The sequence below is a fragment of the Saccostrea echinata genome, unplaced genomic scaffold (assembly GCF_033153115.1).
Source record: "Saccostrea echinata isolate AGI-Se365-2 ecotype Australia unplaced genomic scaffold, CSIRO_AGI_Sech_v1 ptg000033l, whole genome shotgun sequence".
NCBI lineage: Eukaryota > Metazoa > Mollusca > Bivalvia > Ostreida > Ostreidae > Saccostrea > Saccostrea echinata.
In genome coordinates this window covers 11,762,656-11,774,878 of record NW_026889782.1, presented here as the reverse complement: position 1 = coordinate 11,774,878, position 12,223 = coordinate 11,762,656, and the positions used below count along the sequence as shown (strand labels likewise).

General features: G+C 32.0%; 1 protein-coding gene across 3 annotated transcripts in view; it reads right to left on the bottom strand.

Moving 5' to 3' along the window:
* Window positions 1-12,223, bottom strand: part of LOC133198983 (MYCBP-associated protein-like) — a 56,584-nt gene that overhangs the window by 40,649 nt on the left and 3,712 nt on the right. For 2 of the 3 annotated variants that reach the window (XM_061334877.1, XM_061334879.1), the window contains exon 1: window positions 8,882-9,143. The exons of the other annotated variant lie outside the window; for it this stretch is intronic. In XM_061334877.1, the coding sequence (XP_061190861.1) occupies window positions 8,882-9,143 (262 nt within the window). Of the gene's footprint in view, window positions 1-8,881; window positions 9,144-12,223 lie in introns of those variants that run through there. 3 annotated transcript variants of the gene reach the window in all.

Here is a 12,223-nt window from a genome sequence, read left to right as displayed (position 1 = left end):
TAAAGAAAAAAATAAAAAGAAAAGTGTACAACACTAATTTCTATTCTTAGTCTTATACTTGTTCATATACACACAAGTCATATACTTTTAAAAATGCCTGCTGAGTTATTGGCAATATTTAACAACCACTTTTTGGTCAAATTGATTTCTTTTCTTTGGTGGTGAAATGTACACTGTATTTGTAAATTATTTCTGCTTCTGATTAAGAAAGGTGAAACCATTTATACAAATTGAAAATGAAAATGGATGTGTGTGTGTGTGTCTGAGAGAGAGAGAGAGAGAGTAATAAAACAAAATAAAATTTCAAATATCTTTCCCTCACCATTGTACGTAGGAAACTTTTGAATAGCTTGCAAGCCAAGAAGTTCAAATTTTAAAAATTAATATAAAAATTTCTTTTAAAAAATTGAAATTGTAAGCCTTACTGAACAGAAAGAAGCTTGTGGGGGACCAGCATTCAGTATGCAATGCCCCCCCCCCCCCCCCCAGCCCAACCTAAAGAAAGAGCCTGTTTGGAAATACATGGACTTAATAAACAGTTACTAAACAACTCTTAGATTACTAATTTTAATTATCATTACTGATACTTAATACCATTTTAAATAAGTCTTAATTTTTTTTAGTCTTTTAATTTATATCATTGCAATGAATGTAATATATTAATCCACTCAACATTTCATATGAAATAAAACTAAGGAAAATTTGTCATATAGTCTTAAAAAACTCCAAAAATTCATTTAAAAACTTGAATAGTGATCAATCATTTTCTTTTTCATTACAACATCAATAGACATACTTGCACTTCTCCTGCGGTGCTCATTAGCACTGCTAGCCGCAGAACTAGATAGCGAGCTTTTACGGTCCCCTCCTAATGCGGTGGACGTGTTTACTCGTCTCATAGCACTAGGTGGCGCCGAGTTGTGCTTGGGCCGTTCCTTCTGAACTGGAGTGGTGTGAGACACCACTTGCATTGACATGCGTCTGTTACTACGCTCCGAACTCATTGTTTTTTTTGGTCAATATAATTTTCCTTTTTATTTCTTAATTACCATCCATGCACAGAAAAATCATAAATATTGTATGTTTATTTTTGTTTTTTGCTGTAGAGCACTGCCTGCAATAAATGCAACTGTTGAAGGTTTTGGTCATCAAATTTATCGATCAACAATTTTTCACCCTTTTTTCATGAGCATATGATTGGTTGTTCCTTATTCCAGAATTACATGAAAAACTAGAAATGCACTTAATATAGGCAATTAACACCGAGTATTAATGACTTTCCTTCGATGAATCAGTAAGATATGAGCTGGTATCCTTTTTCATTTGCAAGTCGTTCACTCATTACCAGATTCATTTAACCAATTCTCCCACATATCTGAATAAAATATCTTCATACGAACTGTGTCAATATGCAAAACAACTTAATTTCCAGCAAATCAAACACTCTAAATACAGTTACTTTCTGTTTTTACACCAGGTGTACATCTTTAGTTTCTTATATTAACAAAATGACCAGAAGTCTCAAAGACTATGAAACATTTAATGCTCTCGGTCTAGAAACCTTCAAATACATGTATTGACAAAATCAGAGAGAAAGATTCGGTTAATATTTTTTACGACTGAATTCCCAGGAGACGAAGATGAGAACTAGTTATGCTAGTTGTTAGGGTAAAAAATGATAATGCTGGGTTTGGGTAAACACAGTTCTCGTAACCTTGGGTTGGTCTGACTAAGATGGAAACACCAACTTCACTGGAAATGCTGGGAAACCATACCAAATGTATGTAATTTTGTCTCGGTATTGATAAAAATTCCTCAAATAAAAGAGAAAATGAATTGTGCATATTTCATGTATCCCATTTAATCTTCCTTCTCTTTGAGACAGCAATTTGTCATTTTCACACCTGGGTTTTTTCTTTGCGAAAATGTTTTGTCACTTTTAAAAGATATATTATCTTCTGAAGGAGGGGGTTGAAGTAAAAATGTTTATTCTAATCCAATAAAAGATTCTTAATTCCTAGAGTAGGGTCTCCTTGATGGATTTAGTGTTTCCTTTGAAAGCAATCTGTTTATTTTTTTCCTTAGCACTTAAAATCTTCCAAAAAGCTCCTCAGGGTAGCTTATATCACAGTTATCCAATCAAAGATATGAACTGGTCATTCAAAACATGTATCTTTGAAAATTTTCAAAATCACAGAAAAATTTTCAAAATCACTATTTTTAGAAAAAAAGGTCAAAATCTTGATTTTCATTAATGCTTCACTACCAAGAAATACAGATGTCCTTTTCAGGTACACAAATCTCCACTGATACAAAACTTCGAAAAATTTCTTGAATCTCTCTTGAAATCAAAAGGCTTCAACTCATTCTCTAAATCCAATTCAAACCCCTTTCATCCAGGAAAATTCCTCCATATGTATACATACAATTTCCCAAACAATCAGCCCGCAAAATTGTCAAATTCCATGATTGAAGCGTCAGTTTCCCACAATATCTTAATAAACCTCATACATTATTAAGCACACATGGAGACAAAGGCAAACAATGGATGACTGACCAAAAGATTTGAAAATCTTTGTTTACCAAATAAATTGAGGGGAACTGGTGTTTCAATATATCATTTCCTTTCTCTTATATCCTTACATTTGTGAAATCTATTAGAAAGAGGTTCCCATAGGGTGATTTTGTTACAAACAGATGACAATTTAATTTGAAAAGGGGGGAGGGGAAATCAATAAAATAATCATTACTAAGATCAATTTTTGTTAATTAAAAAAAAAAAATCCACTGAGAACAATAATTTTTTATCTTTTGTCATCTGCATATAAATAATAAATTATAAAAGTCACAACTTAATGTATGCACAAAATGTCACTTTTTAAATTTAAGAATTTTCCTCTCTTGGGCCCTATGCATACATAGATTATCCTGTCTTTAAAGTTCAGATGATGCCAATCACTTTGTTTGCACATAATTATGTGTGTATTTACCTGTCTCCTGTAACACTATATATTTACTCTTCCCCAAGATACTCTAACAAATTAAGCAGATTTTCTGCCATATTTTGAATACAGGGTGTCTCTGTAAACATTTCTTATTTCAGTCTGCATTACTGCAATAGCAGTATTGAAGATAACTTAAAGACTCAACTTTTGCATGAAACTGAGCTAACTCACAAGCATCTCAAAGTCTGAAAGGGGGATAACTTACACGAATCTCAAAGTTTAAAAGGGAGATAACTTACAAGGATCTCAATATCTGTAAGGGAGATAATTCAATTTACAAGAATGTTTGAAAGGGAGACAACTCAAAGGCATCTCAATTCAACATCGAAAAGGGAGATTTCTCAAAAAGCATCTGTTTGACAGGTACTTGAGAAAGATCCTACCCCTCCCAAGTTTTGGCACTTATTTTTTTTTTTTCGTGTTTGTCAACTTTTGTGCACTCTCCCCTCCTTTTGACATAATTCAGGATTGTCTTGTGTTTTTGCCTCTCACACTATGATAACTGAAAAAAATTAATCATATTACCGACTGTCTCAGAAATATATCAGGTTAATCAAGCTCATTGATGGTGAGGCAAAGTCTTGCCATCTATGAGATTGATCAACCCGATATATTTCTGTGGACAGTCAACAACAATTATATATTGCTCCTTCTCCCAAGTGTACCTACCTATAATTTGACCTGCTGCCAGTTTTGTCTGCATGGCCCCTGCCAATTTCCCTCCAAATAGTTTTTTGACTGTTTCGTTGGAGGTATTTCCATCGTTTCCGTCACTAGTTTTTGGCTGAGTGCTTAACTTTCTTACCAGTTTTCCAAAACTGGACATTTCTTATGTCTACAGTCTTCTATAAATTTACAGCATAACGCAAATTTTGGATTTTAGTTTCCAACATGGACGTTTCTTAGTAGGTTCGATATCATGATAAATTTACAGCATAATGCAATTTTTGGATTTCAATATTTATAGAATATCTTAAAAATTTTAAAAGCCTTTTAAGGACCCTCTATACACTAAAGGAAACATTTTTTTGGACGTTTAGAAAATACATGTACATGTATCAGTGTGTAAAGGTGAAAATATTGAACTTAACTCTTACGTTTTCAACAAAGGGTACTTTGCATTTACACCCAGGAAAAATATTTTAAGTAGGGATGGCAACGAATATTCGAACATTCGAATATTCATTCGATGAGTTGATATTCGAATATGAATTTAAGATTCGAATATTCGGTGTTTTTCAGATTTCATAAAAAGAAGTACTGTGATTAATAAATTTTGATTAGAACAGTGCTGGAATTATCCCTGTTTAATTTACTAGCGATCAATTTCGATCGCCTGATTTCTTTCACTACTTTCTTATCTTATAAATCTTCTAAATTGCATGTATTTTGTTTTGAGTAAGGTGTTGTAAAGAATTGTACAATAATGCTTTATATATAATACAAAACGTGCTTTCATAGCTTTTATTAGTTAAAGATACGATCGGATCTAGAATCGAGGACAACAAATGAAATCTAAGAATATCTAAAAGGCGCGAAGAGTATACTTATCAAAATAAAATTAATTGATCATTGAATGAATGTCCGATAGAATTAATCTGTAATTAATATTGTCAAGGGCTTAATTTCAGAATAAATGTGTAAATTACTTGATTATCTCGGGTTGTGCATAATTTATATTCATTATCGGGAAAACAGTTAATTACCTAGGAGAATTGTCTATGGAAATATTTGTTTACATTGTATCAAAGATTATAATCATATCTCTTATCAGGCAGATAATTGTAATTTATTACACGTATTGAAATCTGAACAGTATACCGTTACGGCTATCTTAATTGCCTTTTGTGAGACGACTGGTTCCTCAGGTGGGGCTACTATAAATACACATTTCATTTGTTAAAATTATACTTTTCTACATTTAAATCTATTATTTATTTCAAACATTGACAAATATCAAATGGAATTTCTTATTTTACACCTAAAAAAGTCTTCATACAATTTTACTTCCTATATAAGTATACCTACGAGAGTAGGATGATGCATATTTAAAATAAAACAGATTTTATTTATTTTATCGAATATTTGAATATATTCGAATACTTTCATTGAATATTCGAATATGAATTATTGACAAAATTGACATCCCTAATTTTAAGACAATGAAAAACTGATGAACAGAAATCACGGTTGTTTAAGTGCGCAAAATACATGCAAATGAAATGTTCAATCTATTCGTCTTTACCTGTTAAAATGTTATGAATGCTGGAGTTTATTACAAATTAAGTAATACACTGTACATTTCAATTTATTTTATTCTAGATAAAAGAGCAGATAATTTGCATAAAAATACCACAAAATCAGAATTCTTTTGTGTGTAGTGTATAGATTGAGGGCTCTTAAAAAGCATTAAATAAGACACATCTATATATCACTGCAATCTCCTTAACATTACAACTTTTGGAATATTTCTTTGGATTAAAAAGTATATTCATCTTCAAAATTGAATGTATTAAGAGTGCTAAATCAACTCATTGCTAGCATATTTTTCTGAATCTTCTATTAAAAAGAAGGAATGAAATTCAATTAAATTTTAAAATTTATCAAGCATTTTTTTTTTAATTAGAGCCAGACCAATTCCATAACAACAAGATCCAAAACAAAAATCCTACCTTGAACCCTTTTACTTTCTGACAACAAATATACGTCTCAGAATTCGAAACAAACACATTTCCTCTACCTCAGAACTTTTCAAAAAGTTTTGAAATTTAGTGCCACACATCAAAGAGTTCGGTATTTGGTCAATACTGACGATTGTTTGAAAAGCAGCTCCGGGCAACAATGGGGAACGTTCAGTGGACAAATGGTGTGAAAAATCACAATTAAACACTCATAAAGTTAATTTGTACTTCAGGTCCATTTGTACAGGGAAAAAGTTGAATCATAAAGTGATTAAAAGCACTTTATAAATGTCCCCACTAAAAACAGTTTAATAACACCATACTGGTTCCATGTTCATGTTGTTTTTTAAGGAGTGTCAATTACAAAAGGCAATTTACGAAAAGCAGTAGTCTTAGATGTATTCCTGATTTGCTAATTCAAAAATGAAATAAAAATTGTTAAAACTTTCAAGACCTTGTGTGAAATTGAACTCCCCCTTTTAATCAGCCTAATTAAACATAAATAATGAAGTTAATCACCCGTGAATATGGGGCTCAAAGTGAAAGTCAATTGATTTATTCAAACACCAGAATTTGAAATCTGTCACTTTTTTAACTGGGAGTCATTGGACATCAAATTTTGAACCATACTTTGAGGTAAGGTGACAGTTTAATTACTCTGAAACGATAATTATGTAAAATTGTTTTCAATACCCTTATATAATTTCTACAACACTGGCAAATTTCGGTGTTTGATATATATCTTAATCTTTGTTAATCTGTCTGCAATCTATTTCTCGACTACTTGACATTCTTACAAATTATTCTTGTTAATCTGAATAATCCCTTTTTTTATCTGAATACATGTATATCTTAAATCACTAAACAAGAATTAATTTACTTTCTAAAAGTGCATTAACTGTAAATTCTGAGGGTTAATCCTGTACAAAAGTGCACTGGATAAATTTTGCATGCAAATACCATTGGTGATCAATATCTAACCAAAATGGACAGGTTTTTGCAATTAATATACAGTCAAACCTCGTTATCTCGAACCCGATGGGACAGAGAAAATATTTCGAGATATCCGAGGATTCAAGATATCCAGGGTAAAATACTTAAAGAATAAGCAGTTGGGACTTCCAAATCACTTTGACATACATGTATCCATGATATTCGAGATATCGGTGTTTGAGATACCGAAGTTCAACTGTACTGTGAAATCACAAATTTTTGTGGGGGTTTAATTTTCATTGCTTTTGGGTTAAAAGAGATCCAGGAAGTCATGTCCTCCACAAATAGATAAAATTGTAATCAAGACAACTAGACATTTCTTCAGCCATGAAATCTGATTCCCACAAACCAATATCTTTTTTCCTCAAACCAAGAAAATCTGACCCCATGAAAATGTGAATTCACGGTATGTAGTGCTTTGGGCTGTATGGATCATGAGTATCTGCCAGGGTAGCTGGATGGTTAGTACATCTTACTATAGTAATGCAAAGGTTCTGGGTTTGATTCCCATTATGGCCATCAATTTTCTCCTTTCTGGTTAGTAGAAATTATTGAGAATTCTCTAAACTGATCGTGAAAAATGTGCCTAAAATCAATAGCTTTGTGTGTATATGCATTCTTGAGAATGCATGTAAAACAATTCAGTTAGATGCATGATATTACTAATAACTATATCAGTAATGTCAATAAAAAACCAACTTCAAAATTTACAAAATGCTTCCTTAACACCCCTAATTTCTCTCCGTCTCTTCAAGTTGACTATCCAAACCTTTTTTTAAGGTAAATCTACATACATACTTTAGAATTATAACACTGCAGAAAGTTCAAGAAACCATTCAATAAGTCATTTAAATCTTATTGCCCAATGACAACCCCCCCCCCCCTTTTCATGTTGGTAATCATTCAACATCTTACCTTTCAGAGCAGACATGATTCAGAATTATCAACAAATCCCACTCTATAACAGCAACTTTCCACAATTTCAAAAAATATACTTTTCAAAACACTTAAAACTGCTATTGCATTGAATCTCTCATTTTGCCCACGACTAAATTTCTTCATTTCTTTGTCTCTAAGGCTAAACATAGGAAATAATAAGATGATTATCTCCCTTTTTTAAGCTGAAATTGATAAAAGATTTTATCTGGTAATGATTTATTTACAACTTAAGTCCCTCCCATTTTTCAATCAACATCACCCCCTGACCAAAGGCACCACTAAACTCACCTCTCAGAGCAGAATGCATTGCTGACATCGTGTCTAAATGTTAATCATCAACACTATTAATGGCTATTTAACTAGTTTCACTAAAATGTCCAGAAAATGAAGAAAAAAATTAAGCAAAAAAAAAAATTTACTACGTTAAACTGTTTTGTCAAAAATTGATTCTTTCATTCGTCTCCAAGCTAAACTGATTGTTATCATCACCAAGTCATTTAAAGACAATACAGAGTTATCTCCCTTAAAGATCAGATTAATTAAAACCCCCTTAGCATACAGCCTGGATACCCAATCAGATAAAACATTATATATATCTATCAGTGTATATAAAGACATTAATATTGTAGGTATTTAATTCAAGTGGAGGGATTGAACTAACCACAATGCATTGACATGGTATGTATTTTTTTCATCATTTTTGGCTTTAATATAGTCTTTCTGTCTACAATATTACATATGTTGGGATTAAAAAAATTTACTCTTACTTCATTATTTCATGATTATTTCATTTTTGAGAAATACCTAGAAAGAAAGGTGTGTGTATAGTAGGTGGTGGTGGTGGTGGTGGTGGGGGGGGGGGGGGGTTAAGCTGCCCTTCCTCCTTATATTTTTTTGCTTTTATTCTAAACAAATGAGAAAATATTGTTCTTTTTTAATTGATATTCTAATTTATTTATGTAAGTACAGTTATCAATTCATTTTAAATTACCGTATATACTTAAGAAATATCAATAATTCACTAAAAATGCAATTATACATGTACCATACTTTTAGTAGATACCTGTTCAACCCAGCCTTGCATCTTTATAAAGATTCAATGGTTGACTCAAATTTATAACCCAATCTTAGATTTAAAGACTTCCTATAAACCAGTCCCTATGTTATTATTACCAGTACCTGCATGTTGCAAAAGTTCCTTTTTTTTGACAAAAATCACAAAACACTCGACGAAGAGCTCAACACACAGAACCAAATACTCACTTAATCGTGTAAGCATCTGAAGTGTATGAACTGAACTGCGAAGTTTCATCAGTGCTCGTGTGGTTGAGGATTTTCTCTCCATTGAAGGCAATTTTGCTGCCTTTCTAGGTCCGGTTTGACCACTCTCACGGTCATTTGACCCATCATCTTGCTTTTCTTTTTGACCTTGAGATGTCCTTGGAGATTTTTTGCGTGCTTTACCAACTTCCGCATTTAAGGCACCAGTGGTTTGACTTGTTGGTTTGGATATTTTTGTACTCATTTCGAAGGGATTTTTGTGAATTCAAAGTCTAACCATATTTCACATTCATGCTACATAAGAGAATGAGCAGTTATCTGTCCTCTATTAAGTCACATCCTTTGATCGAAAAAATAAGCAATGGACAAACTATGCCTTGATCTATTTCCACATTTACAAATAAATGTCTCTAAATATTTCTTTCCTGCTGCCGAGTTCCAACTCAAGCATCCCACAATTAAGAAAAAAAAACACAAGCAAAGTGCTTTCTGGCAAAAGCTCCATCTAACTGAATGGATTAAGCAACTCAAACTACAAACTCGTAATTAAGCAATGTGATTCCAGATGATTTAACTGAGAGCTTGGGCAGAAGAATAACCATGCTCAAAACAACCACATCTAATTTAGGGAATGTGTTCTTATTAAGAGATCAGCTGAATTTGGACGGCAATTAAGAATAACGAATCAATATAATTACAGCCTTTGCTCATTAACGAATTTGTAGCACAAAACTGGAAAGACAGAGCTTTTCAAAGAGAAGCTGAAGACCATTAGGTAATGTCAAAGACTTGTGATGATATCAGACATCAGAATCCCAGGGGTTGATTACTTTATCCTGAGGATATTTGTCAGAATCTCTCCAATTAATTAATATATTTCACGTTTAATACGGTTTGATTATTCCACGGGGCATTTTGTATTGACGAAATTTTTTCCTTATACAGTTGAACGAATTGTACAAATTTTAGTAAAAATGTAAGATAATTGATGGGTTATATCCACAGTTTAATCAGGCACGTATAATCCCATGGCAACAAGAACAATCTGTCATTTTTTTGTTATGTTTGTCCTTCCAAGACAATTCTGCAACATTTCATTATTAAGGATAGGCCTGATATATCCATCAAATTGATAATGGAATAATATATGCTATTTCCTTATTTGACAATTATATTCCAATCAAGTTCAATTTCCAAACATTAAAAAATATTCAAATTTCATTCTCTAACCAATGATTTACTTTTGCAAGTCCTCCAGTCTAAAATTCACCTCAGAACAACAGAATTCCATGTGAACTAAAGAAAACTTCCTTTTGAAATTGACTTCCCAAATCCAACCTACAGACTTGATCATCAGTAGAATTCCATATCTCATATCTTTATAAATATTAAGAGTTTTCACTCAACTTCAAATGCACAAAGATGTTCATGAAATTGAATTTATTTAAGAAAGTTCCTCCACAATCACAATAAAGAAATGTATTCACAAAATAAATATCCAGATCTGATTTTTATCGACTTTTTCCATACAGATCAGAATGTCCCCCTTGTCCCTTTGGGTGTCGAGGTATTGTATGTATAGATTATTTTCACTTGAACCTTTATGCATAAATTTCCCTTGCAATCAAATCTTATCACATACATTCATAAATTTAGACAGGTATATTGTATCTCAATTTTTATCAAGAAAAATATTCATCATATGACCCGAATTTGTCCAAATGGAGATTTATACATACAAATAAGTTTTTCAATTCATACAGATTATAATATTAAAGGGTCGCTAACAATGATAACGCAATATCTCTTAAATCGCCAAAAATTAATAAAAAGGGATTTCATGCCCATGATATAGAGTCGCATATCTCTGGACTAAATATTCCTCCATGAAATAAGGTCCACTTCGCACCTCGCCTTTATTACCCTATGATAGAGGCCAATATAGTACTTGATTTTCCTCATTTCAGCTTGCCCTTTCACTCCCTGATTTATGTCAAAAGTCTTTGATAAGGGTCCTCATATCAGTGTTCTAATATAATATATATGCAGTGCCATGATCCTCAAGATGTGCATTACAGTAAAACAAGCTTATAGCTAAATGCCAGCTATGAACAATTTTGATTTGATATAAATGTAATTCGTTATATTCATTTAGTTTACAATACCGGTATGTTTCAAAACCATGGGAAAAGAAAATCACTTTGCTTTAAGTGTAAATTCATTATAAATGTGTTCACTACATGTATAACTGTGTTTTATCGTAGCTTAGTTTTATATCAAGAAATCAACTTTTTCATTCTTACTGCATGTAAAGTTACAACATTATGGTATCATCAATAACTTCAATTTTTAATTTCTTTTTTTTTTTTTAAATTGAGAACTCTTTGGTCTGTGATTTGGAAATGTACATTCTTCAAGAAAATGCTATCCAACCAACAAAACAAAGTGAATGCAAACTCTCACATTATTATAAGTTCATTCCTCTATTGAAAAGCTGTGTTTTCCATGGGGGGTGGGGGTTTGGGGGGGGGGGCTGAGCAATCCAATTTTTGAGTCCAACTGCAACTCAGGGAATTAAAATACCGGGTAATTAAAAACTTAACCTTTGCCAATAGGACATGGGAGGGAGGCAGTTTTCATGACCTAGTTCACTTCCCAGAATGCAAATTTAAAGTAAGATTTGAGGTGTCTCTGGACTGAGTCTATAATTCACCAGCATTAACTGATTCATGGTAAAACTATCAGATTAGAACATAAATATGGACAAACCAGGGCAATTTTTTTTTCTTTGGTGTTTTTTTTTAAATGAAGAATCTGGAAGTCTTTTATTTTATAACTCATTCAACATTCATTTCACATTTTTCACTGCCTAATAAGTTCAATTTAGCAATGTTTTTACCCTGAACTTAAAGAATAATTTGTAAACATGCACATTTTTGCTTTTTTTTTTTTTTAGTATATTACATGTATTACAATCAAGTAAATTAATCTAACTTTCATGTTTGATTTTTCTTTTCTGAAAATCTTTCTACAGCAAACATAGTGCTGCAACATATTTGTAATCAAAGCTCCATTTCAAAATCTTAAGCTTCTGATATAGCAAAATTTTTAGTTGGCCTGACACATGCACATACTAGTACATGTATATTGATGAATAATTGTTATCGAAATTCCCTCAACAGAAAAAAACTTTAAATATTTTCACTATCTACTGTGACTACATTTTATACTTATCAAGATTTATTTTAATAATTACAAGTCATCTTTAGAGAGAGAGAGAGAGAGAGAGAGAGAGAGAGAGAGAGAGATTATATGAATCCACCT